The sequence below is a fragment of the Mauremys reevesii genome, linkage group 1 (assembly GCF_016161935.1).
Source record: "Mauremys reevesii isolate NIE-2019 linkage group 1, ASM1616193v1, whole genome shotgun sequence".
NCBI classification, from domain to species: Eukaryota; Metazoa; Chordata; order Testudines; family Geoemydidae; genus Mauremys; species Mauremys reevesii.
The window spans coordinates 252,932,351-252,959,765 of NC_052623.1; the positions used below are offsets into that span (position 1 = coordinate 252,932,351).

The 27,415-nt window shown below is 45.3% G+C and overlaps 1 protein-coding gene and 1 long non-coding RNA gene across 5 annotated transcripts; one reads left to right on the forward strand and one right to left on the reverse strand.

Annotated features, from left to right (window-relative positions):
* Positions 1-1,618: 1,618 nt before the first annotated feature.
* Positions 1,619-26,691, forward strand: LOC120382307. 4 transcript variants are annotated; one of them, XM_039500227.1, is made up of 15 exons: positions 1,619-1,755; positions 2,684-2,851; positions 3,077-3,289; positions 4,995-5,159; positions 5,638-5,793; positions 6,520-6,945; positions 7,801-7,959; positions 8,807-8,968; positions 13,225-13,392; positions 16,560-16,709; positions 18,637-19,043; positions 23,363-23,534; positions 23,796-23,983; positions 24,069-24,341; positions 25,354-26,691. In XM_039500227.1, exons 1-15 carry the CDS (start codon positions 1,669-1,671, stop codon positions 25,790-25,792), a joined length of 3,333 nt encoding a protein of 1,110 aa, XP_039356161.1. In that variant the 5' UTR covers positions 1,619-1,668; the 3' UTR covers positions 25,793-26,691. The 4 variants fall into 4 exon arrangements, with proteins under 4 accessions (XP_039356161.1, XP_039356939.1, XP_039358418.1 ...); XM_039501005.1 differs by lacking the exon at positions 16,560-16,709; XM_039501795.1 differs by lacking the exon at positions 5,638-5,793 and having other exon boundaries at positions 1,620-1,755.
* On the reverse strand, positions 5,812-12,387 carry LOC120384457. The gene is made up of 3 exons (XR_005588978.1): positions 12,351-12,387; positions 9,569-9,685; positions 5,812-5,997 (listed from the first exon to the last, which is right to left on the reverse strand). It is a non-coding gene; the product is annotated as an uncharacterized LOC120384457 (long non-coding RNA).
* Positions 26,692-27,415: the final 724 nt, after the last annotated feature.

A 27,415-nucleotide genomic window follows, 5' to 3' on the forward strand; every position in this document is an offset into this window, starting at 1 on the left:
GCAGTATCACACTGGCAATTTTAAAAAAGTTTCAGAAACACTGATACCTGGTGTTTCCAAAACAAAATAGGCTCCCTGAATCCCAGTAGCCACTGACTGAAACTGGCATTCTTGTCAGTTTCATGGCTGCTATAGGGTTAGGGCTGGTGCTTTCAGGGATTACAATCTCCCTGCCACAAAGCCAGGAGCCTGGCAGTCCTGCCAGAGCTGTCAGATCTTCCAGCCTCCCTACTATGGAGGGAGGAGCCTGGAAACCATGAGGGCTTTCAGAGCTTCAATGTTACCTGTCACAGAACCAGGAGCCTGGAAGTCTTAGGATGGGCTTCCTGTGTCCATGGCTCTATGGCACACCCACCATGCCATCTGCCTTGGGGTCAGGGAACCCAAGGCTTCCAGACTCCCAGGCTAGTTGGCTCCCAGGCTGCCTCTGAACCATGGACCCTGGAAGCCCAGAGCCACAGACTCTGGAAGGTTTCCAGCAGAACCCTGCCTTCTTTTAGCTGAAAATTCAGTGACTGTACAAATAAAGTAACATCTTTTTACAGAAGCTGTTTCTTACAATCTCTCTCTATATATATCACTAACTGCTACAGATAGCACATTTCTACATGTAGCAATTTCACATATAACATATAGTGCAAGAAACTGCTACCTGTAGGCCTTTGCTACATCAGGTAGCAGCTTAATACAATAGCAGCTTCTAACATCGCTAAGTATCAGAATGTGCTGCCAGTAGCACATTCCTACGAGGCGCAGTATCCTTCACTAAACCTGATGGCTGGCACCCATGGGTCCCTCTCCCTTCCCTACCCCCCACCCTCCTGCCCGCTACTTCCTGCTCCTCTCTAGGACACACAGGCTGATCAGCTCTGTAGCTTTAACCCCCAGGTTACCAGATGTGAGGAAAATAAACACTTCCTCCCCCTCCCCTCACCCTTTGTGGTGTCCTAAATGTCTGGGCAGTTCCCTGAGCTGTTCACCCCCCAACACCAAGCCTGGGCCCCGCTGCCCAGCCCGCTAGCCACCCGGAAAGCTTTGAGCAGGGCCACTAGAAACAGCCCTGAGCTCTAGGGGTTGGCACAAATTTTTGCTGTTAATATCCCCCCCCCTCCCTCTCCACACACACACACACACACACACACACTTTGCCCCATCCCAGGCCCCTCGGTTGGCTCCCCCCCCCCGTCCTTTCACATTCGATGCCCCTATGGACTTTTGCTCACTTCACACTCCTCGCATCTCCCTCAGTGTATCTAGCACCAGCTGCCAGCCTCTAAGTCTGACTCGTGCAGGTGCAGATCCTGGTACAGGGACTACGGGAAGGCTGTGGCATCTTGCGATGACCCTGTCCTTGGGCTGCTAGGGGTTGGTACAGCTCCTGGCACATTCAAAGGGTCATCCAGGGCCCTCTACTAAATTAAATTGTCTGTAACTGACTTAGAGATTTGAACCCCAAAACTAAGTGTGATTTATTGCATCCCTAACTTTACCAATTTAATACTGATTAGGAACATTTAAAATTCAGTGCCTGCGTATGAAGAAATGACTTGGTGCAAGGCACCAGACTGGCCAAGCCAATATGCAACAGCCCTTCCTGAGCTGAGAGGGGGCGAGAAGCAGGGAATACGTGTCGGGGCCTGGAATGTCGGGGAGGGCAGTTTAACTGTCATGAGGGCTTGTGTTGTTTACCCCAATGGCAGAAGGGAGACACAACGCTGGGCTGGTCCCTGTGTGACTCCCCAGTTGGACTCAATGGTATGCATCTGGGACCGTGCCTCTTAGGGGAGGCAGAGTGGTGGCCAACAGAAAGCAAGCCACCCTGGGACTTCACCCCCCTCGTCCCCAGTAGGGCAGGGCTGGGTGCTAATGTGGCAACAGGCAATGAGGGGGATGCAGTGGGGATTGACAGGAAAGCTGTATGTGTCATGCGGGGTGAAGCCCAGAAAAACAGAGTAAGGCTACGGGGGAGCATGGTGCCTGTTGGAGGAATGAAACCAAGGAGTGGGAGCCCCCACTGGTAGGGGAGGTGCAGGTACTGTGTGTCCCTGGGAGGGCACGACCATAGAAAGGGGGCTCCCCCCATTGAAGGAGCAGTGTGTTTTGTCGTGAAGCTCACATGGAGGGTTTCTCATTGGAGGGAGCAGTGTGAGTGTGTGTCTGTGATGAGGCTGAAGCTCAGGCGTGTGATAGAGTCATATGCGTTTGGACAGTGAAGTCCAAGACAGAGGGTGAGTCCCTTGGGGGAAGAGTATGTGCTGAAGGGTCAAGCCCAGGATGTGAAAGTCCAATTAATGGAGAAATGTGGGCTAGTAGGGGGTGGGATGGATCCCAACATGTGAGGTGCAGCCTAAATTTGTGGATGTGTTGGGAGAATGAAGCCCAAGAACAGACTTCCACTGAAGCGCCTGAGCATATGTGGAGGGATGAGGAGGAATGAAGCATGGGAGGGTGGGTTCCCATTTAGGGAATACTATTACTAAGCATTTGGGGTGAAACCTAAATAAAGGGAAAATTCCATTAAAGAGTCGTGCGACATTGGGAGACAAAGCCCAGGAAAGTGGAGTCCTATTATGGGATCAATGTATGTAGGAGATGGGAGGAAGCAGGGTATTGAAGCTCAGGCCCCAGCCTTCAGAGCAATGGAACCATCATTATTAAGTGACACCATCTCTTCTCCTCCTAGGAGAAACCTTCCTTCGAAAGGCTGAAATCCACTTCTCCTCTGTACAAAGGACAAGGGGTGATAAAGAAACAAGAGAGAAAGTTTATCCTGATTTTTCAGACACTAAACAGTGAACAGAGGGGAGGAAAAAAGAGTCTAGAGACTGAAGGAAAAGGAGCAAGAAATGAGGTAGGACTCACAAGAGCATGAGGCGGTTAAGACGAAAAAGAACTGGGCCTAGGTTTGGGAAAAGGGAAACTAGATTGGGAAAACACACAAAGAGAAGCCGAGGGGCATACACTTTCTTCTGCCATCTCTGCATTTACAGTATTTATGCTGAAAAGGGAGAGGGGAAGTATTGAAATCCTGTGTCCTACATTCTGTGCTGCTCTATGCCTCATTATTACATTTCAGAAACTATCCCTCTGCCCGAAGTCACCTTCCTCCAAAAGGCCTGAGTTTCGTTTTCACAGCAAAGAACAAAGTGAGGAAAAGAAACAAGAGAAAAAGAAAAACCACAGGAAATGGAGAAAAGCATTAAATGCAGGGGAAATCATTAAATGCAGTGGTCTAGAGCCAAAAGCAGAAGAAACAAAGGCATCAGCAGCAGGAAGAACAGGAATTATGGTAATAATATTCAGGACATGTTGAAGAGATTAATAATTGCAATCTCCCTACATCCCTGTAGTAGATATCTCAGTTTACCACTTTGAGATTATGGTCACATTCTCTCCGTGTCCCCACAGGGAAATGAGTGAAGGTAGGAATGAGGGTGTTTCCTGCATCCAGAGAGAGACAGGAAGGAAAACTAGCCCAAAAGAGTCCTGAGATTTTAAATTTCAGAGTAAAAAATGGAATTTTTCATGCATTAAAGCCAAATGTGCAAAAAGCCCCCTAGTAATCAACCAAAACAGCTTCTATCTGCCAAAACCCCAGCTCTGGAGTCAAACTTTACATGGCATAGCTGGGGTTGGTAGCACTATCTATTATTAAGGTTGCCCAATATTTCCCATGTTTAGATCTTGTTTTTAGTTGCTTATAACTTTGCCAAACTTTAACCCTTTGGACTGAAATTTTACATACCAGCCATCTGTCTCACACTGATTATATTTTTTTTTGGAAAATTTCAGCCAAAACAGGTCAGTCATTTCTGAGAATGAGGCTAGGGAAAAATATGTTGGTTTGCCCATGTTAAAATATAACTTTTATTTGAGGAACTCTAGTGTTCCCGTACTTTGGAACAGGGACTTGAAATTTGGCCAGGGGCATATTCTTTATGTCAGGGACATACCTTTTGCTGTCCCTGTGAAAATCCACTCAACTTTGGCCATGGTTACAAGCCTTTTAAAAAAAAAAATCACAGTTTGCATATACTCAGACACTTTCTAGAGCTTTGTAACTTAATTCCCTAAGGTTGCAGCCACTCTGAGCATGCTTCAGCTCAGAGCTCAGCAGAATTTTCCCTGCAAAACTATAGTTCTCAGTGGCTATGCCAGGTCTGGGCACAGGACCTGAGAGCCTCCCTCTCCGGTGCCATTCCTGCTGATGCCCAGACAAGGAGGAAGAGGAAGCTGCCTCAATTGAATGTAGAGGGGACAAAAGCCAGAAATCAGCAGCACAAACCACTGAGCATAGAAAATAAAGAAGATCAGAGTCTAGAGACAGTAGAAAAAATGAGTTAGAATTCATAGAAGGGACTGATTGTATACAGGAGAGAGGAAAATAAAAAAGTTAGGGGTCTGAGTGGATCAAAAAAAAAAAGGAAGAACAGGAAAAACAGACACAGATGGTTAAATAAATATTGTCTCAAGGTTCCTTTTGTTAGTTTACAAACCCAGCAGTGTAATCCATCCCTGCTTTTTAATCCAAAAGGAGGGGAGTGAGGGGGTGGGAAAAATTTAGTGAGGAAAGGAGAAAAGCAGGAATCACCACACCTGTGTACACCAAATTGCTCTTTGTGTAAACACTACAAGCTTCCTGCACTCCTATGGCTGGTGTCTTGATTTCTCACTTACAAATAATAAAGAATAATAGATTCTTTATCTCAGTAGTGCGTAGAGGTCCAAATCATGGATCAAGGCCCCACTGTGCTCAGCACTATAGCTGTATCTGCATCGGGTCCCATTGTGGAAGAAACTGAAATAGTAGGGCAGGAGAAGTGCAGAACCAACTGTACCATACAGTAGGATAATGGAGAACAAATTCCAAGTGAGTCAGGACCTGCTGGGAGACCACTGTACAATATGCAGAGCTAAAGGAGAAGAGAAGACTTGGGTCCTATGTTCTGAGCTGCTTCATGTCTCATCAGTAAATTTCAGTGTCTTTTTGCCAGGAGTCACCTTTTTTCAAAAGGCCTGAATCTAGATTCTCTCTCAGCAATGGCCAACGTGAGGAAAAGAAACAAAAGAAAAAACACAAGAAATGGAGACGAGCAGGACATACAGAGGAAGGTGACGCAGATGCTCTACAGACAGCGGCAGCAGCAGCAAGGATTAAGGTAATATTCAGTTCAGGGTGGGGCGATTTAACACAGACTTTAGCAGAGTTGATGTGGATATAGTGCGGAGCCCCCAACATACCCATAGCCACCCACACCCACACCCTCTCTCTCCCTCTCCCTGGACCCTTATGGCAAGTGCCCCTGGTTATATTTCAGTTCTCTGGTTACAACTTTTCCACATGCGCCCAGTAAGTTAAAGGGCAAACAGGAGTGAGGCTATTACAAACCAAACAATGTAACTTCAGATTTATCCTTGGGATCCCTCCAGTGCAGGACTGTGGTGTCCCCAGGTAATTGTGTGTACATGGATTAGAATAGTTTGAGCTCTTGGTCCAGGGGCAGCATCCTTGCTGAGGGAGGAAGCCAGCTTAGAGAGCAGTGTATGCAGAGCTAGAGAAGAAGCCAATCCCAGAGCCCTACATTCTCAGCTGCTCCATGTCACATCATTTAATTTCAGGCTCTCTCTTTTTGCCAGGAGTCACCTTCCTTCAAAAGACCTAAATTTATTTTACCTCTTAGCAACTGGCAAAGTGAGCAAAAGAAAAAAAAGAGGAAATGGAGAATGGAAAATGCTGGGGACGCTGACGAGGAGGGTCTAGAAACAGAAGCAGAAGACAAAGCAGCAACAGCAGTAAGAACTGAGGTTTTAGTTAGAGCAGGATGGGAGATGAAACACTGCAAAGAGCAGGAGCTGGGGAAAAACAATGGCGGCAATGTGGAAGGGTAGATAAGCTTTCTTTCCCTTCTCTCCATGAAAGGTGTGTAGCGCTGTGCAGTTCAAGAACCTGTTGGCCTTCCTCAGGCTAATTACTCCTCAAGGGACTCTCTGCACTTCCTGTGGAAAAGGCATGAAAACGAGTACCAAATCAGCTCCAGCTCTCTAAGCCACTCTGCCTAGTTCACTGCTATATAAATCTTCTCTTGTTCTTCCCCTTTCCCTGACCTCTGCTTGTCTAGCCTTGTCTAAAAGCGCCTTTGAACAGTAACAGTCTTTCTAGAGCTGGAAAGCACCTAGCACACAGCAGACACTACGACAAATAAATAAGCATAACAACTAATAATGGAAATGATTTTGCTTCTCCAGAGAGATGTGCTCTATCGTAGGGTGCAGGCCCCATTGGGGAAAAGTAGTGATGTTGTGAGGAGAGGAAGCCCTGGGCCTGGTGTAACATATGATGAGATAATAGGGAATTCAGACCAAGCAGGCTGGTTATGTGAGAGGTATAGGAAATCAGGCTTACAGGTCCTACTGAGGGACCAGTGTATATAGGGCTAGAGGAGAAGTGAAGCCCGAGGCTGTGCATTCAGAGCTGCTCCGTATCTCATCATTACATTTCAATGTATTTCTTTTTGCCAGAAGTCCTCTTCCTTCAAAAGGCCTGAATCCACTCTCCATCTCAGCAATGGACAAAGCCAGGAAAAGAAACGAGAGAAAAAGAAAAAACACAGGAAATGGAGAAGAGCAGAACATACAGGGGGAGGTGACAAAGACAGTCTGGAGACAGAAGCAGATGAAGCAGAATCAGGGCTAGATGTGGCTAGAGCATGGACCTCCCAGCACACTTACCTGCACACATCCACACTCTTCGTTTCTCATACTCTCTCCGTCTGCCAGGAGCTGCTTCCCCCTCCATGGTTGAAACCCACTTCCCCTCTGAGCAAAGGACAGAGCGACAGGAAGAAATGGGAGGGAAAGCAGAAGCACAAACAATTAGGAACACAAAGCAAAGGAGGGTTACACCTTCAGAGTCAAGAGACAGAAGGAGCAGATGGGAGAAATGAGGTAGGAGTCACAGAAAGTGGAGAGGAGGGGTAAGTGAAGGCAAAAGAGGCCAGGGTATAAGAGGATTAGAACCGGGAGAAAGGATAAAAGAGAAGCAGGGGGATATATACAGATTTCTCCCTCCCCTTCTTTCACTGTAATGTATTCCTGTTTTAGTTCAAGAGGTGTGGCCAGAAAATAAGTGAAGAAGGGGAAAGGATGAGCAGCTCACCCCCCCTGCCACATTCCTGCATGCACACTGGTAATGTCTTGCACTCCCCTGGCAGCTGTACTACTTTCTCTCTTTCAAAATTTGTCCTCACTCTCCCTGTAGATACACATTGTGGTGGGGATGAGGCTGATACCTGCATCCTCAGACCCACAGGCAAGCCACTCTCCCAAAGGAGAACAGAGGGTTTGACTTAAAAGTGGGAATGAGGCGGTTGTTGGCTACTGGAGACAAGCAGGCAGGAGACTCTCCCAAGTGAAAGTAGACAGTTTTCCACTTAAAAAAAAATGAAATGAAATTCTAAAAAACAAAGAAAAATTAAAATGATTAAAGGCTACATCTCCTTCTGTCTCACCACAGCGCTCCCCAGAGAGAAGTCTCCAAAAACTTAATTTGCCCTTCCCAAATCCAGTCTGATATATGACTGAATAAGTAGCACCCTCCAGTGGAGATTCTGGACACACCTTACAAATGCTTATTAATGCAGATTGATATATCCCCTGGGATCTCTCCAGTGCAGGGTTGTAGTTCTACTGTGTGGGTCAGAGTGGGTCGAGCTCCCACTGGGGGAATAATGTGGATAGAACATGGGAAGAAATTAAGCCGGAGGTGCTACATAATGTTTGGTCCTTCTTCCCTTGTAACAGGAGACACCTTTTTCCAAAAGGCCTGAGTCTGTTTTCCCTCTGTGCAATGAGCGAAGGGAGAGAAAGAACAAACACATGAAATGGAGAACGGAAAATACCGGGGAAGGTGATGAAAATGGGCTAGAGACAAACGCAGAGGAAGCAGCAGCAAGAATGAAGGTTGTATTTGGAGCAGGGTGGGAGATTAAACCGAAAGATGAGCAGGCCCCACCGGTGGAAGGCAACCTGCAGGGTTGGGTCTCACTGGAGATTAACTGTATGTACTTGTATCCGGATGCACTACGTGCATCTGATGAAGTGGGTATTCACCCACGAAAGCTCATGCTGCAAAACGTCTGTTAGTCCATAAGGTGCCACAGGATTCTTTGCTGTATGTACTTGGGGAGCAGTTGAAGCCCAGGGATGAAGTCTCTAGTTATGGCAAGGTACGAGTTTGTGCATGTTGGGAGCGGAGAATGTAATGGCCAGTAGAGTAGGTACACATAATTAGAGTCCTACTGCTAATGAAGACTGTACTATGTGGGGTCTGGTTAGAGAAGAAGTGTGTGTTGGAAAAGTTAGGCCTAAGAGAACAGAGAGCAGTACAAATGTTGTGTGTGTGTGGAGAGATGAAACCTAAGGCAAGTGGTCCTCTGCATATGTTTAAGTGTGACTCCTAACAGGATTAGTTCCATCAAGTGAGATGGGTATCAGGGCGTAATGACCAAGTCAGCAGGGCGCTACTATGAGAGAAGTATTGGACAGTGTGTGTAAGTGTGGCAGGAAAGATGGGACTGAAGCCTGGTGTTCAAAGCAGTTTCTTGCCTTATTATTAAAGGCAGAAAGGATGGTAGGATATAGAGATTATAAGAAACAGGGTGTGGGAGAAATCAGCCTAGGAGAAACCAGTGACGGGAATATGGTAGAATGGCACGTGAAGTGCTGGGGCAGGATTGGAGTCCAGCAACCTCCACTTATGGCAACTCGGCGCTTCGTTATTAAATACCATCATGTCTACTTCTTCCAGAAGCTGGGCTCCTCCAAGAGGCTGAAATCCAGTTCTGCTCTGGACATAGCACAAAATGAGAAAACGAAACGCTGTACAGAGCTAACCCAGAGAAAACAGAGAAGACAAGAAAATGAAGGGGGCGGAGATGCACAGAGACTAGAGTCAGGCAGAAGAAATGAGGTAAGAGTCACATAAGGGGTAGAGGGCATGTGCTGGCAAAATGAAGACACCCCGGGCATGGGAAGATTAGAACTGGGAAAAGCAGCACAGGAGGTGTGAAGGGGTGACAATTGAATTATTCCCTTATTAATTTCCTTTCAGTATTTTTAGTCTAGAAGTGGGGGAGGAAGTTACCACAGGAGGGGAAGGAGCAGAACCCCTTCCTCGCCAGCAATACTTTTGCATGCACACACATAACAGACTATTATCAGAGGGATGCAAGCAGACATCTTGCATCATGCTTGCATCCGAAGAAGTGGGTATTCACCCACGAAAGCTCATGCTGCAAAACATCTGTTAGTCTATAAGGTGCCACAGGATTCTTTGCTGCCATAACAGACTATCTGCACTCTCATGGCAGGGTCCTGATTACTTACTTTAAAAATCCCTTACACCTCTCTGCAGAGGCCTAAAGAGGGAACACTGTGGTGAGAAGGAGGCTGTTAGCCGCACCTTGAGAGACACAGAAGACTCGAGACTGGAGAGCTTTTTACTTCAAAGGGAAACATGGAATTTACCCTTATAAAACCAAAATAAATACAATTAAAGGCAAATTCTCACCCAGCCGAACACTCCCCAAACATAGCAGAGTTGTAGTAATCTGTCAGCTCTGAATGTCTTTTAGGGCTAACCCATGTTGACCCTGGGGATCTCTGCTTCTGTTCCATCGCTCTGGCCCTGTGAACATCCAAAAGCAAAAGATGAAAAGTTTTCTTGTCAGCTATTTTTATTTCCTTCTTCCAGAATTCAAGCTGATGGGACAAGCCCTTTTGCATCTAGCCTCTTCATGGGAGTGAGGGGCCAATTAACAACGTCTTTGTATTGTGATGTCTTACAGTGGTCCATTTAGTTTTGATAGGTCTTCTTGAAAGGCAGGAGATGATCCCTCCTGACTGGGTTCTCAATTTCAGAGCAAACATTTTTTACAGTTAAAAAAGCAAAAACTTTAAATGGTACCTTGTAGCATGTGATGAAGATATTGTGAGAGTAATGCAGGCAGCAACTTACAAGCATTTCATGGTCTAAACACATTGTTATAAGTCTAATATAATCTTAACCATAATAGCACACAGGTGAAACAGACTGATTTCCAGCAATGAATTTGTCAGAGCTCAGCTGAGGCCTAAAGCCCTTGGCAAGAGCTGGCACCTAGTCTGCCAGCATCACACACTTCACAGGCTTTCATTAATGAACCCTCTCTAACATACCTGTGAAACCATACCATTGCTGAGTTGTGGCATGATCAGGGGCTGTGTGTGTTCGTGTGGAGACGAGTGGGTTGAGCTCCCACCGGGGAGCAGTGTCTTTACAAAGGGAGCAAGTCTACTGAGGGAACCAGTGCATGCAATCATAGTGGAAAATTGAAGTGCCAGGTCCTACATTTGAAACCAGTGCACACAGGGCTTAAATTTCCTAGAGGCCCCCTGCCCCGGACTCAACATGCTATAAAAACACCATGGGGGTTTGAAAATATTTACCAGCGCTCTGCTCCGGACAGCTCCAGCTGAATTTAAGTCCTGAGTGCACATCTCAGTATTAAACTGTTGTATCTCTTCTTCTTCCAGGAGTCACCTCCCTTCAGGGGTGAAAATAAGTTAAAGGACTTACCGGTACACCGGAGTCCTGGGCAGGGGTGTGGCCTCAACTGGAAGAAGCGGGGCCTTTAAATCAAGGTCAGCTTTAAATCAGCTGTGGCTGGGAGCCCTGGGGCCTTTAAATCACCCCCGGAGCTACCAGTTGCAGAGGTGGCTGGGGTCGGGGGGTGATTTAAAGGGCCCTGGGCTCCAGCTGCTGCAGGGAGCCCAGGGCCTTTTAAATTGGCAGCCTGGAGAAGCCGGTCGAGTCCTCTGCCTCCCTTCCAAAGGCCCAAATCCAATTTCCTTCTTTGTCACAAAAATACTGGGGGGGAGGGATAGCTCAGTGGTTTGAGCATTGGCCTGTTAAACCCAGGGTTGTGAGTTCAATCCTTGAGGGGACCATTTGGGGATTGGTCCTGCTTTGAGCAGCAGGTTGGACTAGATGATCCCTTGAGGTCCCTTCCAACCCTAATAATCTATGATTCTATTTCACAGGAACTAAATATGAACAAAATATTCTATGATTCTATTACCCAGCTGTAGGAGATGGGAAACTACATGGGGAGGGCTCTGAGTTACTACAAAGAATTCTCTCCCAGGTATCTGGCTGGTAGGTCTTGCCCACATGCTCAGGATCTATCTGATTGCCATATTTGGGGTCAGGAAGGAATTTTTCCCCAGGTCAGACTGGCAGAGAGCCTGGGTTTTTTTGTCTGCCTTCCTCAGCAGTATGGGCCATGGGTCACTTGCAGGTTTAAACTAATGTAAATGGTGGAATCTCTGTAACTTGAAGCCTTTACCATGATTTCAGGATTTCAGTATCTCAGCCAGAGGTTAGGGGTCTATTACAGGAGTGGATGGGTGAGGTTCTATGGCCTGCAATGTGCAGGAGGTCAGACTAGATAATCACAGTGGTCTCTTCTGACCTTAAAGTCTATGAGTAAAAAACACTGTAGATAGAGCAATGCAAAAAATGCAAGGAAAGATGAAGGAGGGAGGCTAGACATGGGGGCAAGCACAGCAAGAAATGAGGCAGGTTGAAGAGAAGGGGCAAGGGAGAGAGAGATAAAGAAAAAGGAAGCAGGTCAGGGGTGAGGGTTGGGTGTGTGTGTCCCATTCTCCTCCTCTTCCTCCACTGCTTTAGTGTCTGTGAGGACAAAGGCTGTTGAGGGCAAAGATACAGCTACCTGCCCAATAACATACTTGCATTCAAACACTCTTGCAGATTTTCTGCACTCCCATATGAGTGTCCTGGGTTTCTCACTTCAAAATCTGTTCTCTGTCTCTGGCTATGTAAAAAGCAGGTTATTATCTGCATCCTGGGACAGGGAAATAGGGGCCATGGCTCACAGGTGAGCAGAGATTTGATAGCCAGACTATCAACCTAAGTGCCACTTCCTGAGTCTGACATCATAAAAAATAATTCTCAGCGCTCCTTCCAGCTGAGATTGTCCTCATACTTTTTTTTTTAAAGTATTTGAGGCAACCTTTCTTTACCTATAGGGATCTCTCCAGGGTAAGGCAAGCTTCTGTTTGAGCTAGTGCACGAGAGTCAGAGTGGACTGAGCTTCCCACTGAGGAAGTAGTGTGTGTAGTGAGGTCAAGAAACCCCAAAGACTAGAATGTCATTTTGAGCTGGAAGTCTGTTTTTGGGGGAAGGTGTGAAGGCAAGGATTGGGGGTTCACATTACAGGAGCAGTGTGTGGGAAGCCTAGAAGCCTGCTGAACTCCTAGAGTAGCCACTCCTTCAGATAAAATGTCCTTACTTTATGCAGATTGGGCCAGTCAAGACACCAATCTGGCCCCCGACTGGTGGAGCCAGTATCCCGCTATGCAAATTACCCCTCCTCACGCACGGTGTGGGGTATAGGGATAATGTGGAATGTTAGGACTGGCTGTTTAGTTGCCACGACACTTTGCCATGGTTACCTTGGGAAGGGGGTGGGGTTTGCTCTGCACATAGCACTGACAAGTATTATAACTCCCTTATCTGGCCCGCATTGGAAAGACTCTCGACCTATGGACTCATGAGGGACATTGTGGTGGTCAGCAGAGAGCAAGGCACTATGGGTATGGCTTTCCTTCTCACCCCAAGAGGAAGTGAGTCTCCCCAAGAGCAGTGTCGCTCGTCCTACTGGAGAAGAAAAGTGAGGGGGTTGGGGTAGGTTTTTTTATGCAAAGATGACATTTCATTTTAGAGCGCAGTGCATGTTGAGGGGGTGATGCCAATGTGGTGACCTCTGTGTGTGTGTGTGTGTTTGTGTATGAAACTGAGGATGGGGGAGTCCCACTGATGATGGAATCTATGCATTGGAGTTGGGGATGTGTAGGTTGTAGGCACATACATCTGAGAGTTGAGAGAGTGAAGCATAAGAAACCAGTCTCCCATTGGAGCTGTGCAGTGAGGGAAGAAGCCCAGAAGAGGGTGGGGGTTCCATTCAGAGAGCACTGCATGTATTAGCTGCAAAGCCTACTAGCAGGAGAATTCCCTTAGAGCCTTGTTGCATTAAGAAGTGAAGTCCAAATTAGCTAGGTCCTACTACAGAGGGTGTGTGTGTGGTGGACCGTTGTTGAAGCCCAGGGACAAGCACTCAGGTTCCATACCTCATTATTAAATATCCTCATCTCCACTTCTCCCAGGAGACACCTCCCTCCAAAAGGCTCAAATTTACTTCCCTTCTGAGCAAAGGACCAGGTGAGAAAAAGAAAGACGTGTTAAGACAAAAGCAGAAAAAACTCAGAAGAAAAGGCCAAGGAGAAGAAGAAGCATACAGTCTGGAGGCTGAAGGAGGAGCAGAAAAAAATAAGGCAGGATTCATGGAAGGATGGTGGCAGTGTAGAGAAAGAAAAAGGGAGCAAAGTCTGGTGGGATAGGAACCAGGACTAGGCTAAAGGGGATTTAAGGGGTGAAGACTGATTTCTACCCTGTTCCATACTGTACTGTAATGTGTTCTAGTTTTTTGAAAGGGAGGTGGGGAGATGATTGGCCAGAAGTGGAGAAAGGAGCAGGAACCGCTCAAACAACAGATCTCACATGCACATATACATGCCCTTGCACACCAAAGCAGGGAACTCAACATCTCATTTTCACAATCTGGTCACACTCTGTCTCCACGTTCCTTGGACTGGAACAGTGCAGATGGGCCAGAGATTGTAACATGCATTCCAAGACCTATCTTGAAGGAGAGCAGAACTTTAGACATCGAAAAAGAGAAGTGGAATTTAACACTAAAAGAACTACACTGGGAGCAGGAGCCTCATTTACACTAGAGCTTCTATAGGTGCTACTACTGGTTCCATTGGGGATTTTTCTACACAGTTTCCACTGGTGCTGGAACAATTTTTATAGTGGGGCTATTGAAGGCAGAACCCATGTATTTGTGTTGTTACTACTTCAAGCCAGGGGGTGTGGCAGCACCCCTAGTGCCAGCACCTATGAAGGTTCCTAGTCTAGACATGGACTAAACATGTATGAGTGTAGGTGTTTTTCTTGAAAGAGTGACGCCTAAGAACACAGGCTCCCTTCGAGGAATGTTGTGCAAAGGTAGAAGTGTGTGTGTGTGTAAAGCTTAAGGGAGGGCATCTCATTGACTATCTTGCCCCAGAACAGTGAATGATGCAATGATCATCAGATCTGATCCTCTCATCCATCTCCATCCTCTCCATCTCAGAGAGGCTCCACACCATTCTTTACCCATCCCATCCTACCCCATAGCCATTTTAGCCATCCCATAACAGTCTTTTTCCATTTTTATTTATAATTCTTTTCTTACCTCCTCTTCCCCCTCCCTCCACACCCTCCTTCCAGTAAGTGACTCCAAGCCATGAAGAAGATTTTGTTTTTTTATTTGTTTTTATTTTGCTGCCTATTGCCTATTAATTTCATTTGGTGTTTAATATTCTTGTATGTACTTTTTAACTATTCCACTTTCACTTTCTCTCATTCATAATATATTTCATTATTTTCTATCCTTCTCCCCTATCACCTTTTTTTTCTCTTTTCCCCTATCCTCTTTAATCTATCCTCATATCATAACCCCTCTTCCCCCCTAATCATTTTTAATTTTTTTTGACTTTTTTCTCTGCTAGAATATCTTTTTTACTTTAATTTTTGACCACATCTGTACACGTATATCGATATGGTTTTATGATAGGCATATATATATATTATAATATATATATTCTCAGTCTTATTCTCTATCCCCCTTTTAATGATTCCTTTTATCCTTTTCCTTTTGACCTTTGCTGCACATCGTGGCACACTTCATCTTCAGAGAACTATCAACTATCAGATCTTTTTCCTGACTCTTCCTTTAGCTAGCTTATCCCCTCATCATGTTCCATGATGTTGTGGGTTATTTTTTTTTTTTTTGCATTACTTTACATTTATTTTCCATTTATTCATTTTTTTTTTTTCATTTGTTGCCCCAATTTTTGAAATTTTTTTTTCTTCTTTCTTATTTTATCTTTTCTTATTTTCTCTTAGTTCTTTAGTATCTATCTTAATCTTCACCACCTCACTGTTACCTTTTACTTTCTGTCTTTCTATGAATAAATTGAATAGGATTGGTCCTAGGACTGACCCCCCCTGACCACACCCTACTATACACCCTCTCCATTCTGAGAATTTTTTATTATAATTTACCCACCCCCCTCCTACCTTACCTTTCTTCAATCCATTTCCCCCTTTTCCTTTATCTTTCCTTTCCTAATTTACTAAGAGAGGGCTTGGTGAGCTTTGAGCTTGGCTTTGTCTTGGAAATCAAACTACACCACACACGGATCCATCCTCCCCCTTGTTTGTGTGTTTTGACCCTTCAAAGAACTCTAATAGATTAGTAAGACACGATTTCCTTTTTCCATGTTGATATGTTATTGCTATGTTTTTTTTTTTTTGTTTTTCTATTTTTTTTTTTTTTTTTTATTTTTTATTGTTTTTACTATTTTGCCCGTTAAGACTTTTAGACCTGTAATTGTGATTCACCCTCACCCCCCCTTTTAACCTTAAAATATTGGTTTATTACTACATGTCATTGTCATAGCCGGTTTACAAGGAAGGACAGGTTACAAACCTTAGTTAATAGTTCGTTAATTCACAGTTCTTTTTTGTTCAACTTCACATGAATGCCATCTGTCCCAGTGACTTTGTTAATGTAATGTTGAGTTTATCAATTAAAACTTCCTCTATACTGATATCTCAATGTCATCCTTCCTCAGATTTGTCACCAAAACAAAAAGCAGGCTCAGGAATCTCTCCCTCATCTCCTCCAGCCGAAAAGGAGGCAAAAAGAAATCCATTTAGTTTCTCAATGACTTTATCATCTTTATCTTCCTTTTTGTTTTTTCATTTTCAAACCCGGGGGCCCCTTTAGCTTTTAGCCTTCTTCCTGCTTTCTGAAAAACAAAAAAATTTTTTGTTATTTTTTTTTTTTTTTTGGCTAGCCACTCTTCTCTCTTTGCTTTTTCTCTCTTACAGTCTTGTTGGCAGCGTTTGTGCTCCTTTTTTTTTTTTGCTATGCTCCTCACTGACCATTTGACTTTTTTTTTTAAAAAGTCTTTTCTTTCTTCTTCTTTTTTTTGGTGGTGGTTAAGCCACGGTGGCTCTTTTTTAGTTCTTTTACAGTTTTTCTTAATTTGGGGTATACATTGAAGTTGGGCCTCTATTATGGTGTCTTTAAAAAGGGCCCACGCAACTTGCAGGGACTAACCACCATAGGCTTGTTTAGAACTGATAATTATTTATAATTAATAAACAGAGAGGATTTCACTAAGGGAGAAGTATGGTACTGGGGCAGGAAGTCCAGGTTAATAGTGTCCTATTGTAGGAGCAGAGTGAGAGTGTGTGTGTTTGTGTACGTGTTAGCTAGTTCCTCTGGGGGATCAAAGTATGCAGGGATGAGGGCAGCTGCTTTCAGAGCAGGCCCAACATTAAGAACAGCTCCATCATGAAGTATTGTCATCTGCCCTTGACACAGGAGGTTGACAGGCTGAAACCCACCTCCCTTATGAGTGAAGGACAAAGAGACAAAAAGGAACGGAAGCAAGAAAAAAAGCATGAAAATAGGGAAACTACAGAAGATGGAGGAGGAGGAGAATATATAGCTATAGAAGAGACAGGGGATAAGGTAAGGTTCAGAGCAGGGCAGCAAGATTAAAACAAGAGAGGCTGGCAAAGCACTCAAGGAAGGTGAAGGGTAAATAAACTTTTTCCCACACTACCACCCTTCACTGTAGTGTATTTATTCTGACAGGGGAGAAGGACTGGCTAGGGACTGGGGAAATTGAGTGCACACCCTAATATGTTCTCCAGCTGCCAGTAACTCACCCCCTCCAAAATCTTCTTAGTTAGTTTTTTCCTGACATCGCTCAGCAATGTAGCTCTCTGGAGTTGTGTATCTGGTTCTCTAGTCGCAGACTGATGCTGTCAGACAAAATTCACCCTGCTGCACTGGAGCTGAAATAGCCTTTTTGATCTTGCTTTTACTCACAGTAATTCCCTATTTGATTTTGCATTTTCCAGTTGTACACTGGGCCCCCTGGTTCCAAAGTTCTGGGTTTCACCCAGTGCTTCCTGTCCTCTCTATGAAATGTCAGCCCTGATGGAAAAAATCCTATAGAATTTAAGAATGAAACCAAACGAGTTCTACAGAAATATTGTTCAAATATTTAGACCTGGGCCTTGACCTTTTCAAGGGCAGATAAGTAGGGAGGAGGCCTGTAAAGGTAGTAACAAGAAATTTAGATTTTGTGCAGTGGCTGAGAGGGAACCACTGGTGATATTCAAAGAACGAGGTGTGAGTCTTGCTCAGAGCAATAGGCCAGGAAGATTATTTTAGCAGCTGATAGAGCAGAAGACAGATAGAGAAGTAAGATGAGACCTGAGGAAGGCTTAGCTGAGCCCTTTTGCAGTGGAGACAGAGGTAGAGGAGAACAGATCTTAGAGACGTCAAGGCAGAAGGCGAGGCTGGATCTGTATTGGGTGTGTGAGGAAAGAGAGAGAGAGAGAAAGAGGCATCTATTTGAAAGATAACCCAGAATGAATGATGAGGAGGATGTGGTATTGTCAACCATGAGAGCAGCTAGTAGGGAGTGTTTGGGAAGGAAGACAAAGAGTTCAGTTATGGTCATTTTAATCTTCAGATAACAGAAGAGAAGTAAGATAGCCAGGCCAAGTTGCAGAACTGGGTGGATGGGTGAAAGGTCAGAAATGAAGAGGTAAAATGGCAACTCATCAGTGTAGACAGATTAGTTGGCACAATAAGAATTCAGTTTTGTTAGGTGCCACTTGATACAGAGGGTGAGGAGGAAAAAGAGGAGAGAACTGAGGGCAGACACCTCAGTAGTGAATGAGGGAGCAGCAGTCACTCCAAAATTATCAGCTCCTCTGGCTTATGTGTTGGAATTGCCATGGGCAAAGACACAGAAAGTGTTTGGGAGAATCCCTCCTAGCATTAACTGCCGGGGAAGGGGGCCAATGGTCAGTCTGTCTCAGATGAGCTTCTGGGTGAAACAGAAATTAATCCTGTGATTAGAAACCTTAGAATCCTATGCAAATGCCGTCAGCATAACCTTCATATAGAATCAGTCAATATTCCCTTTGCTGCAGCCAGGCCCAAAGGGTGAGGAATGTTATCAGGAGTCTTTGTAGGAAATGTGGACTGACAAACCCATTCTTTCCAGGCCTGGCATAGAAACTCCATTCCCCTCTCAGCCTGAAGCAAGCAGAGAGATCTGCAGGGCCCGGGTCCTGTAGGGGAAAAGTGTTAAGGGACAGGGTAAATCTTGGGAGAGTAAACTAGGGGAGCAGTGTTTGTATATGCCATAGGGGGATGAATCCCAGAAGAGGAAGGATTCTAATTTGTGTGCTTTGAGAGGCGAAGCTGAGGGGAATAGTGTCCTGGTGGTGGTGGTGGTGGTGTGTGTGATGCCCAGGAGAAGAGGCACCTCCCATTGGGAGATAATACATGTAGGGCAGGAGCCAGGCCACCGGGCCTTCTATCCAAAGTCGATCTGCATCTTGTTTCTAAATTGCACCCTCTCCTTTTCTTCCAGGAATCATGTTCCTTCAAAAGACCAAGGTCTGCTTCCTCTCTGGCCTCAATATCAGCTTCTGAAAATTCATGTCCCCACAGCCCATCCCCAGTGCCCATAAAGCGCAGGTGCAGCTCAAAAGTAGCTGGCTCATGTAACCAAGGAGAGTTTCCAAAGCGGCCAGCGAGTGAGACGGAAATCCAATTCCACACTCATCAGAGAGAGGGAATCCAGATCTGTGACCACTTTCTTTTGGGGAATTGCCCTCATGGGTCTATCTGTGAGCTCCACCACACTCGCTATCCCTACCACTGGCAAATAAAGCGGAAGGATAGCCAGGTCTGGCAGAGTGTGAACGACTCAGCTCAGCGACATCTGGAGAAGCTATACAGTGACATTGGGAGAGTGCATGTTAAACTGATTGACAAGTAAGTTGATGAGAAACTCCAGTCCTAATCTGGCTGTGGAAACACTGACTCCATAGGGAGAGCACCATGACTTCATTCTGGCTTTCCTGTGGGATACTGCAGCTGTGTACCAGGACTGATACAAACCAGCCCAGTGGTTGCTTTTACATTTTTTGTTTGTGATTTAAGTGTTTAATACTATTTAACAAATGAAGATCTGCATAGGTGCACATGCACTGACAACAAATAGAATAACCAATCAAATATGGTTGCTGGTCAGAGCTCTGGCAGCATACATGTCGTGCACACATGTAGCCTGGCAGAAGCTCTACAGTGGCTCCTCACGTTCTTTCCTGTGAGGACAACAAGTGTCCGTCACGCTGGATCATCCATTATTACCCTTTAGATAGAAACTGAGCTCCATTTCTGGTCCTCATTTTCTGCCACCATAGTAGATAACTTGCTGTCTCTGACTACCAGAGTAGATTGCTGGGCTGCTTCAGTTATGCCTCCAAGCAACCTGATCCCCTCCGAGGTCAGATTGGTAAATACCATTGTCAGGGAAAACAGGGGCTAGCAGCAATGATGCTGCACTCACCCAACAGAAGGTAGTGTAAGAATGTAGGGATTTACATTTGAAAATAATTAGCACTCATTTCCTCTCTGAGCTTCACAATTCCCTCCTCCTGCTTCTAGGGGGGAGCACTAGAGGGAATACACTGATGCTGGCAGAATAGGGAGCTTACAGCTCCTCCAGTGCTGGTATTTCCCCATCAGGAATCTCTAAGAACTACATTTTTCCTTCAAGTATTGCCAATACCACCCAATCTTGGGCTGAGCCTGCACCCCTCTAGAAAATTCTGACAGGTTAGAGTTGTGAGGACTTAGAGCATTCTATGGCTTGGTGCAATGTGAGGTTATACAAGGAGATGTGCTACCTTTTCCCCTCCGAAACTCCCGCTTCAGTGACTTTCAGTTGCCAAAAGAAGCAGAGCTGAATGTTTCTGGGCTTTCCCCTTGAGAGTCCACTCACCATTTTTAATTTGCCCCCAGTGGGAATAGTTGTACATACATTTTAGATATTATGTAGACAGATAATTGTAGTCCTACTAGGGCAATTTTATATCCCCCGGAGAGCTTGATTCCTGGAAACATGTAGCCCTTATAGATGGTAGTCCACAAGAAATAGACTCATATTAAAGAATGCCAATTTTCTAGTTTGAAATTCCCAATTTCCGACCCTCATACCCAATGCCTAAGATGAATGTGTGACAGAAATGTACCACATTGATGCTCCATCTGCCTGAACTTTAGCATCCAGTCTATCCCCTATGACTGTTAGACCCAAGGGTGCTCACCAATGAGACAGCCACAAAGGATTTGGAAACAGTTTTAGACAGGGATGGTGTCCCTAGCTTCTGTTTGCCAGACGCTGGGAATGAGCGACAAGGGATGGATCACTTGATGATTACCTGTTCTGTTCATTCCCTCTGGGGTACTGGCCACTGTTGGAAAACAGGATACTGGGCTAGATGGCCCTTTGGTCTAACCCAGTATGGCCGTTCTTATGTACAATGTGACAGCACAAGGCCAATGGGTTCCCACAGAGGAGGAGAGCATCAGTTTGCTAAAATTTTGAGCTGGTAGGCTGACTCTTCTGGTGGTCCAGCTGTAGATCAATGGAGATTATTTTCCAGTGCAATTCAACAATACTACAACTGTAGTGGTCTGACCACTCAGGAAGGAGCCAGGTGTTAGAAGCTCCACTCAGAAGCAAGAGAGCGTCCTATTCGAGCATCCCATATAAAAAGCACTCTTTCAAAAAGCAGATTCTCTCTTGAGAACTCTGCCCAGCCAACATGGAATGGTTGCTGAACCAGGATTCAACATCTCACCCAACCTGAAGTGGATCCGTTTGCCTGCAAGAGGAATGCAAAGACTTGCCTCTACTTCACAAGGGAAGCAGATACCCTAGTTCCTGGGAAAAGATGGCGTTGCTCAGAAATATCCAAACCATATATTCTATGCCTTCCCTCCACTAGCATAGGGAAAGGAGTGCAGAAGATCATGGTGGGGGAAGGGGGCACAAGCAATGCTCCTGCTGTTTTACTGGCCAAGTTGGTCCTAGTGCTGAGATCTGGGCCACCTGTTGACATGACACCTGCCCAAAAGACCACACCTCCTATCATCAGAGGCCCCTTCTGCATCACAACTTGAACTACTTGCAGATAGCAGCCTGGGCACCAAAAGGAAAAGCATACAGCTTCTTGTAGAATAAGAGAGAGTTCTCACTTCAAGGCCTGAATCTACTATCAAGTTTTACTCTGCAATTGGGTCCACATTCTACTTCTGGTGTGAAGGAAAGCATCCTATGGTAAAACTGTGGCATAACGTGTATGGGCACTGAGCACCTAATGTTTAAATATAAAGGTCAGACTTGGGAAGGCAGGAGACTAATAGGGCTCATGATCTCCTTACTAGGTGCCTAGGCCTAAGAGCTTCCAAACCTTTTTCTAGCCAGATGGATCAGAAGCTGCATCATGGAAGCCTGAGGGTGTCAAAGCACATTTGAAAATGAGATTGCTCAGTTTCATGAGCAGAAGAAATATGCAGAGCAGCCAGGCAGTTTCCTGAGTACTTTCATCAGGTCCTATAGAGTTGATTTCTTATCCTCCGTGGAGGCCTCCTTTGGCAGGAAGGTGCTGCATGGGGTGGTTCCCACATAAATTATTTCACAATTTTATGTTATGGGGAGAGAACTTTCAGTCTCAGTCGTTTTCTGCATTTCTGTTCTTCCATCCCCATATTTGTGGCTTTACTGCTGGCTACTCATCTTTCATCACAGAGTGCAGCAATGTTCTGAATCAGAAAGGAACACTGCTTACTTGATCATTTCTTTTTGGGAAGTAATATCTCTCCCAAAGTGACCCATTCTCATCATCTACTAGAGCAGTGGTCCCCAACCTTTTTGTGGCCAGTAGCACATTCATGTTTTCAGAAGAGTGTGGCAGGCGCCAACAATTTTTCAAGGCTTATTTTGTATTTGTACATTAAATAATACAAAAACCATCATATTTAATATTACATAATATATTAATCCAGAGAGAAGCCAGAGAGAAGCCAGGAGGACAGAGAACACCGGCGCCCGCAGCCCCGGAGTTCTCTGTCCCCACCAGGCGTGGGGCCCTGGCTTCTCTCCCCTGCTGGGCACTAGGCAGGCCCCTTGCCTGCCGGGAACAGAGAACACCGCGCCCACAGCCTGAGTTCTCTGTCCTCGTCAGGCATGGGGCCATGGCTTCTCTCCCCTGCTGGGCACTAGGCGGGTGCACATAAATGCCCTGGCGGGCGCCATGGCACCCACAGGCACTGCATTGGGGACCACTGTATTAGAGTAACAGAAGACATAGACATATTCACATCAGGAGGCCAAAAACTGAGTGTAGCCTGTACAAAAAGTTACAATTCAATCACAAAATTAAATGATCCCATTATTCTAAAAGTTGGATTATTTATCAATTGTTGAGTATTTCCCTACAGCGTAGGTAATACTCTTTCAGTAAGCAGAAATAAAGGGGAGCTGTGGCCAGGAGTAGAGGCCTTCCTGCAACAGACTTGAGTTCTTAGAGGCTGAAGATTCCATTCATGATGGAATAGGGAAGAAGTTCCTTCCAGAAAAGAAAGGCTCGAGTTAGAAAGTTTCCTCTTCATAAATCCCTAGATTATTTGTGGTTTATGGTGACAGAGTCAGGGAACAAGATATCTCCAAATGTTTGAAGTAGACTAAAGCTTCTATCAAAACATGTCATGGATTTGCAGGTATCCCAGTGCCTGAAGGTGCCAGGTGCATTCCATTAGGTTCACAGCAGCTTCTAGGTTATGCCTTCAGAAAGTGCCAGTAGTGGAAAGCTGTAGACCTGCTACTTGGAGCTCAGCCTGGCCCTGGGCTCCAGGTCAGGAGAGTAGTTTTGCAATTATTAATTAGAATAATCTCATCCCTACCTCCTTGGACTAATTGCTTGTGACTTTCCCAACTGTGTGGCTCTGTCCTGACAATACCTGGAAAAATAACAGCTACGCTCCTGTAACTGGAATACAAATTCACACCACCCACCCTTCATCCTCAATTCTTCAGAGCCTGAGAGGGTGGAAGGAACTGAGAATAGGGAAAGAGGAGGAGGGGAGATACAATTTTGCTCATGGTGGAGGCCTCAATAGTCAGGATATCTTAGAGGCTTCTAGGCTCGATGTAAGCAGCACAAGAGCATCCCAAAAATGGGGATCTGTACTGAATCTGCTCTCAGAACTCCAGTTACAGATGAGCAATTTTTCTTCTTTTCTAGGAAGGCGTTGTCTGGGAAAGTCAACTTGAGTACATTGAAAATAGATCACCATGGGCCTTTCAGTAATATACGGCGGCTGTCCAACACCAGTCATCCTGAGCAGAACTCCTACTTCCCCACTGAGTGGACAGTATACTGGGAGGATGGCAGCATCTGGAAGAAATACGAGGGGGTAAAAACAGTAGGACTCAGATCACCCTTTTTGGGGGGAGGGCTGTCTCTTCAGTGTATAAATCCATTTTGAGGACCTGTCTGTGTATGGTGGTAAAGGCAAGGACTGAATGAACATGGATTTGGAATTCCTTTTAGTGCCAGGAGATAGGTTGCTCCAGCGCGAGGGTGAGCTCTAACCATGAGGAGCAACGTGTGGTGGAAGTGACTGGCCTTCTTCCACCTACTGTAACTGCTGCTCTCCCTTTCTCTCCCCTCTCAGCCCCTCTCGCATGATTTCCTTGCTGCCTTTGAAGACTACACACAAGAGCATATCTTTCAGCTGCGAGGCCACCTCTACACCATGGACTTCAAGCAAAGTCTAATATACAACCATAATACAGGAAACAGCCACACTATCCAGCTCCGGCCCACTTATCGCTCACCCCTCCAGATGTTGCCACAGCTGTGGTAAGGAACGCCACAGGTGATACCATCACTAATGGCATCTAAGTGGTACTAGGATGAATTAAATTGTGTCTTATTCTCACTTTAGGACAATTCCAAGCAGCCCCTCGGAAATGCATTATCCTCCCACTTCTAACATCCTTGGAGAAGATCCTACAGATGGTTACAACGGCCCATATCCTGCTTACTGGATCAAGCGTCCAGAAGGCAGTGTCCCATTTGCGCAGGAGGAGGTGTTGCCATCAGAAGCAGCGTACCAAACCATTTACACCCTCTTCCACAAGTCTCTCTCAGAGGCCAAAGTTCTTCTGCTCTCAGTTCACAGGATCCGGAATGACTTTCTCTGGCAAAAATACTGCAGGTAAAATTGATGCTGTTCCAGAGGGGTTCAGAGAGAAAGAGGGTTAGACCAGAGTGGAAGTATTGATTGTGTTTCTCATTGCCTGGGATGCAAAAACATGAGCCCTCTGAGGACTGGAAATCTGTATCTCATTGCTAATGTGCTAGTGTGTGGATCCTGCAGTAGGTAGGTGGATGAGTGAATCCAGGTGCTAATGCCCCACTGTGCAGATCCTGCTGTATTCAGAGATGGGAAGAAAGACCTGTTTGAGCACTATGGGGTCTTGCTGCATATATAAACAAGGACTGTGAATCTCAGGGCTTAAGTCCCAGGGTGCGGATCAGCAGCACATGGTACTAGTGCCAGGATTTACATTTCCAACATCTGAACCATGCACCAGCACAATGTCAGTATCTACATTCCAGTGTAGGATTTAAATGGCCAGCCTCCACATGTGGTGTGAGTATTCTTTAAAAAGAGGGCTAGAGTGCAGAAATACATAGTTAAGGTTACCTAAACAACCTTAACTCTGCCTCTCTGTCACCACCTCCATGGTAGCCAGAAAGACACAGTGAGTCACAAATGATATTCAGGTTTCGGATGAAGCTGAAGCCTCACTGTGTGAAGGGAGGAATAAGTGAGATGGTCAAATTTAATTTCTTAAATGAAGGGTGATTGATGCAGACGGAAGTACAGGAATTACAACTGCAAATGCATGAGCAACACTCCATGCTCTATACAACTGTGCTTATTAGCCAGCTTTAGAGGGCTAGAGCATCTAGATGTTTGGTGAGCTTCTGTAGCCCCACTTCCATTTTTCAGAGTGAGTGATTAGATTATTTGAACTTGAACTCCAGGTTAATGGAGAGAAACATTTAGCCCACAATTTGTTTTCTTCATGTTGAGGAAGCAAAAAGATGGACACACAGGGTGGAGATGGGATTAGGTCCCTGGTTGAGGTGCTGGGGAAGTAACAAGTTTCCCCATAGGTCAGTAACTAACCACACTTGTTTCTCCTTTGCTCCCTCCTCAGCCAGAAGGATTTAATGTCACAGAGCCTCTCAGCAGAGGAGAAATTGAGGCTAGAGAAGCACCTCTTCCACAGCACCTCAGCCAAACGCCTGGAGTTCACCTGCCAGATAAAGTTTGACACTCACCTCTCAGGATCACATATGTATGGCAGAGGTTGCTATTTCAGTGTGAACGCAGACCAGGCTGACCGCTATTCCCAGGCAGGGAAGGGTGGGCTGCGCCACATGTTCTTGGCCAAAGTATTGGTCGGCAAATGTACACGCGGGAAAAAGCATTATTGGCAGCCTCCACAACTAGAGTCTGGTAGGGAATGCTTTGACTCATGTGTGGATAATGTGGCCAGTCCAAATATTTATGTGATCTTCAATAGCTACCAATGCTATCCATACTTCCTGATCAGCTACAAACTCTTATCTGACCCTGTGGTGCTAGATGATTGATGGACAGCTCAAGGAAGAGGGGCAGTTAATGCTCACTATGAATATGCAGCTTCACTGATGAGGACACCCAACCCTTCCCAGGAGCAGCACACCAGCCTTTCCATCCCCCACACCCCATCTCCTTCCTGCCATGATCCCTACAAACTGTTCTATAACCCGTCCCATGGGGATGCATAGAGAGAACGTGCTAGGTAAGAATGCGTCTAAAAGCTTCCCAGCATACCTGAAAAAGGAGTCCATTTGGTTTCCAGAGGGTCTTCTCTCACCAGATGGTCAGTTTGCTAATAGTTGTTCAACACAGTACATTAGAACAAAACATTATTGATGGTTATGTTTTCACTAAGTTTAAAAAAAAAAAACCTGGACCAAGATTTTGAAAGTTGGGCAGATGCCTAAATAGGGACTTAGGGGGTTAACTCCGGGCTTCTATTTTAGACCATCGTGGCCATTTTCTCCCCAAGATTTAAAATTGTTAAAGTTTTGTAGCATTAAAATTTATTACTAATTTTGAGCACCCATGGAGTGTAGGACACAAAGACAGTGAGAAGTTGCAGCAGCAGTGGAAATGCAGGACAGAACTTCTTACATCCTCCTTCCCTTCTTGAAAGCCTCAGATCTTCTTGCATTAGCACTCTTAATTGAGCCAAAAAATTACAGTGACATCCTGGGTGCTTGGGATTAGTCAGTTTCCTCTGAGCTAAGCTACCCAACTCACTTTGTTATACCGTATTACCATTCAGGGGGCTCGATTTTCCCTTTTTGTTCAGTGTATTTTATGATACATTTTAATAGGTGTTACATTTCCTTGTTTGTTTGAAAAATGAGTGATAATTAAACCTTTCATGCATTCTCTGCTGTTCTAAAAGATTATTAAAATGAATTAAAATCTTGTGCCAGTTGAAAGACTCAGTGTACAGTACCTCTTCCTTCATTCAAACACCGGGTAGTTTGTTCCTCCATTTAATTTGACAGACTTCAGGAACTAATTAAATTCCCTGTTTTATGGGCAATAAGGCATAATCTGGTCTGCCCATAAAATGCAGAGACTGAAGCATAATGGTAGGCCCTGATGCAGTGAATTCCCCTGGAAGTTAGCATTACAATATAATATCAGAATGATAACAAAACACAAAAATTAATATGAAACATCCAGCTTAGAAGCTACACGTTGATCCGACCAGTATTCTCCTGCCTGGCTCCTTTTATGTCAGTTACTTCCAAGCCAATGCTACTGCAAGAAAGCCATCATCATCTGGGAGCTCAACCCTTGTAATGTCGTTCTAGTCCACCCAATTACAAAGTGATCTCCATAATTTCAGTCATTCTTCCTAAAAACTATAACAGTTTACAAAAGCTGAGCGTCCACCCCAGAATACTGGCAGATGCACAAAACCCATAACTTTCTTCCAGTCCCGCTCCCACCCAAATGCAGTCACAGAGCCAACACTACTCCTGCCCCTCTCTCAAGCTGACCTGCTCTTGGCCACAACCTTAGCCCTCTCTCACTGCTTCTTTCCAGTCTCTTATCTCTGGTGCAGGAGTCATGTACATACAATGGGTTTCCTTCCATAAAAATGCTAAGGGGTTACCCTGGTTGCACGTGTCCTGTTTCCAGGACAAACA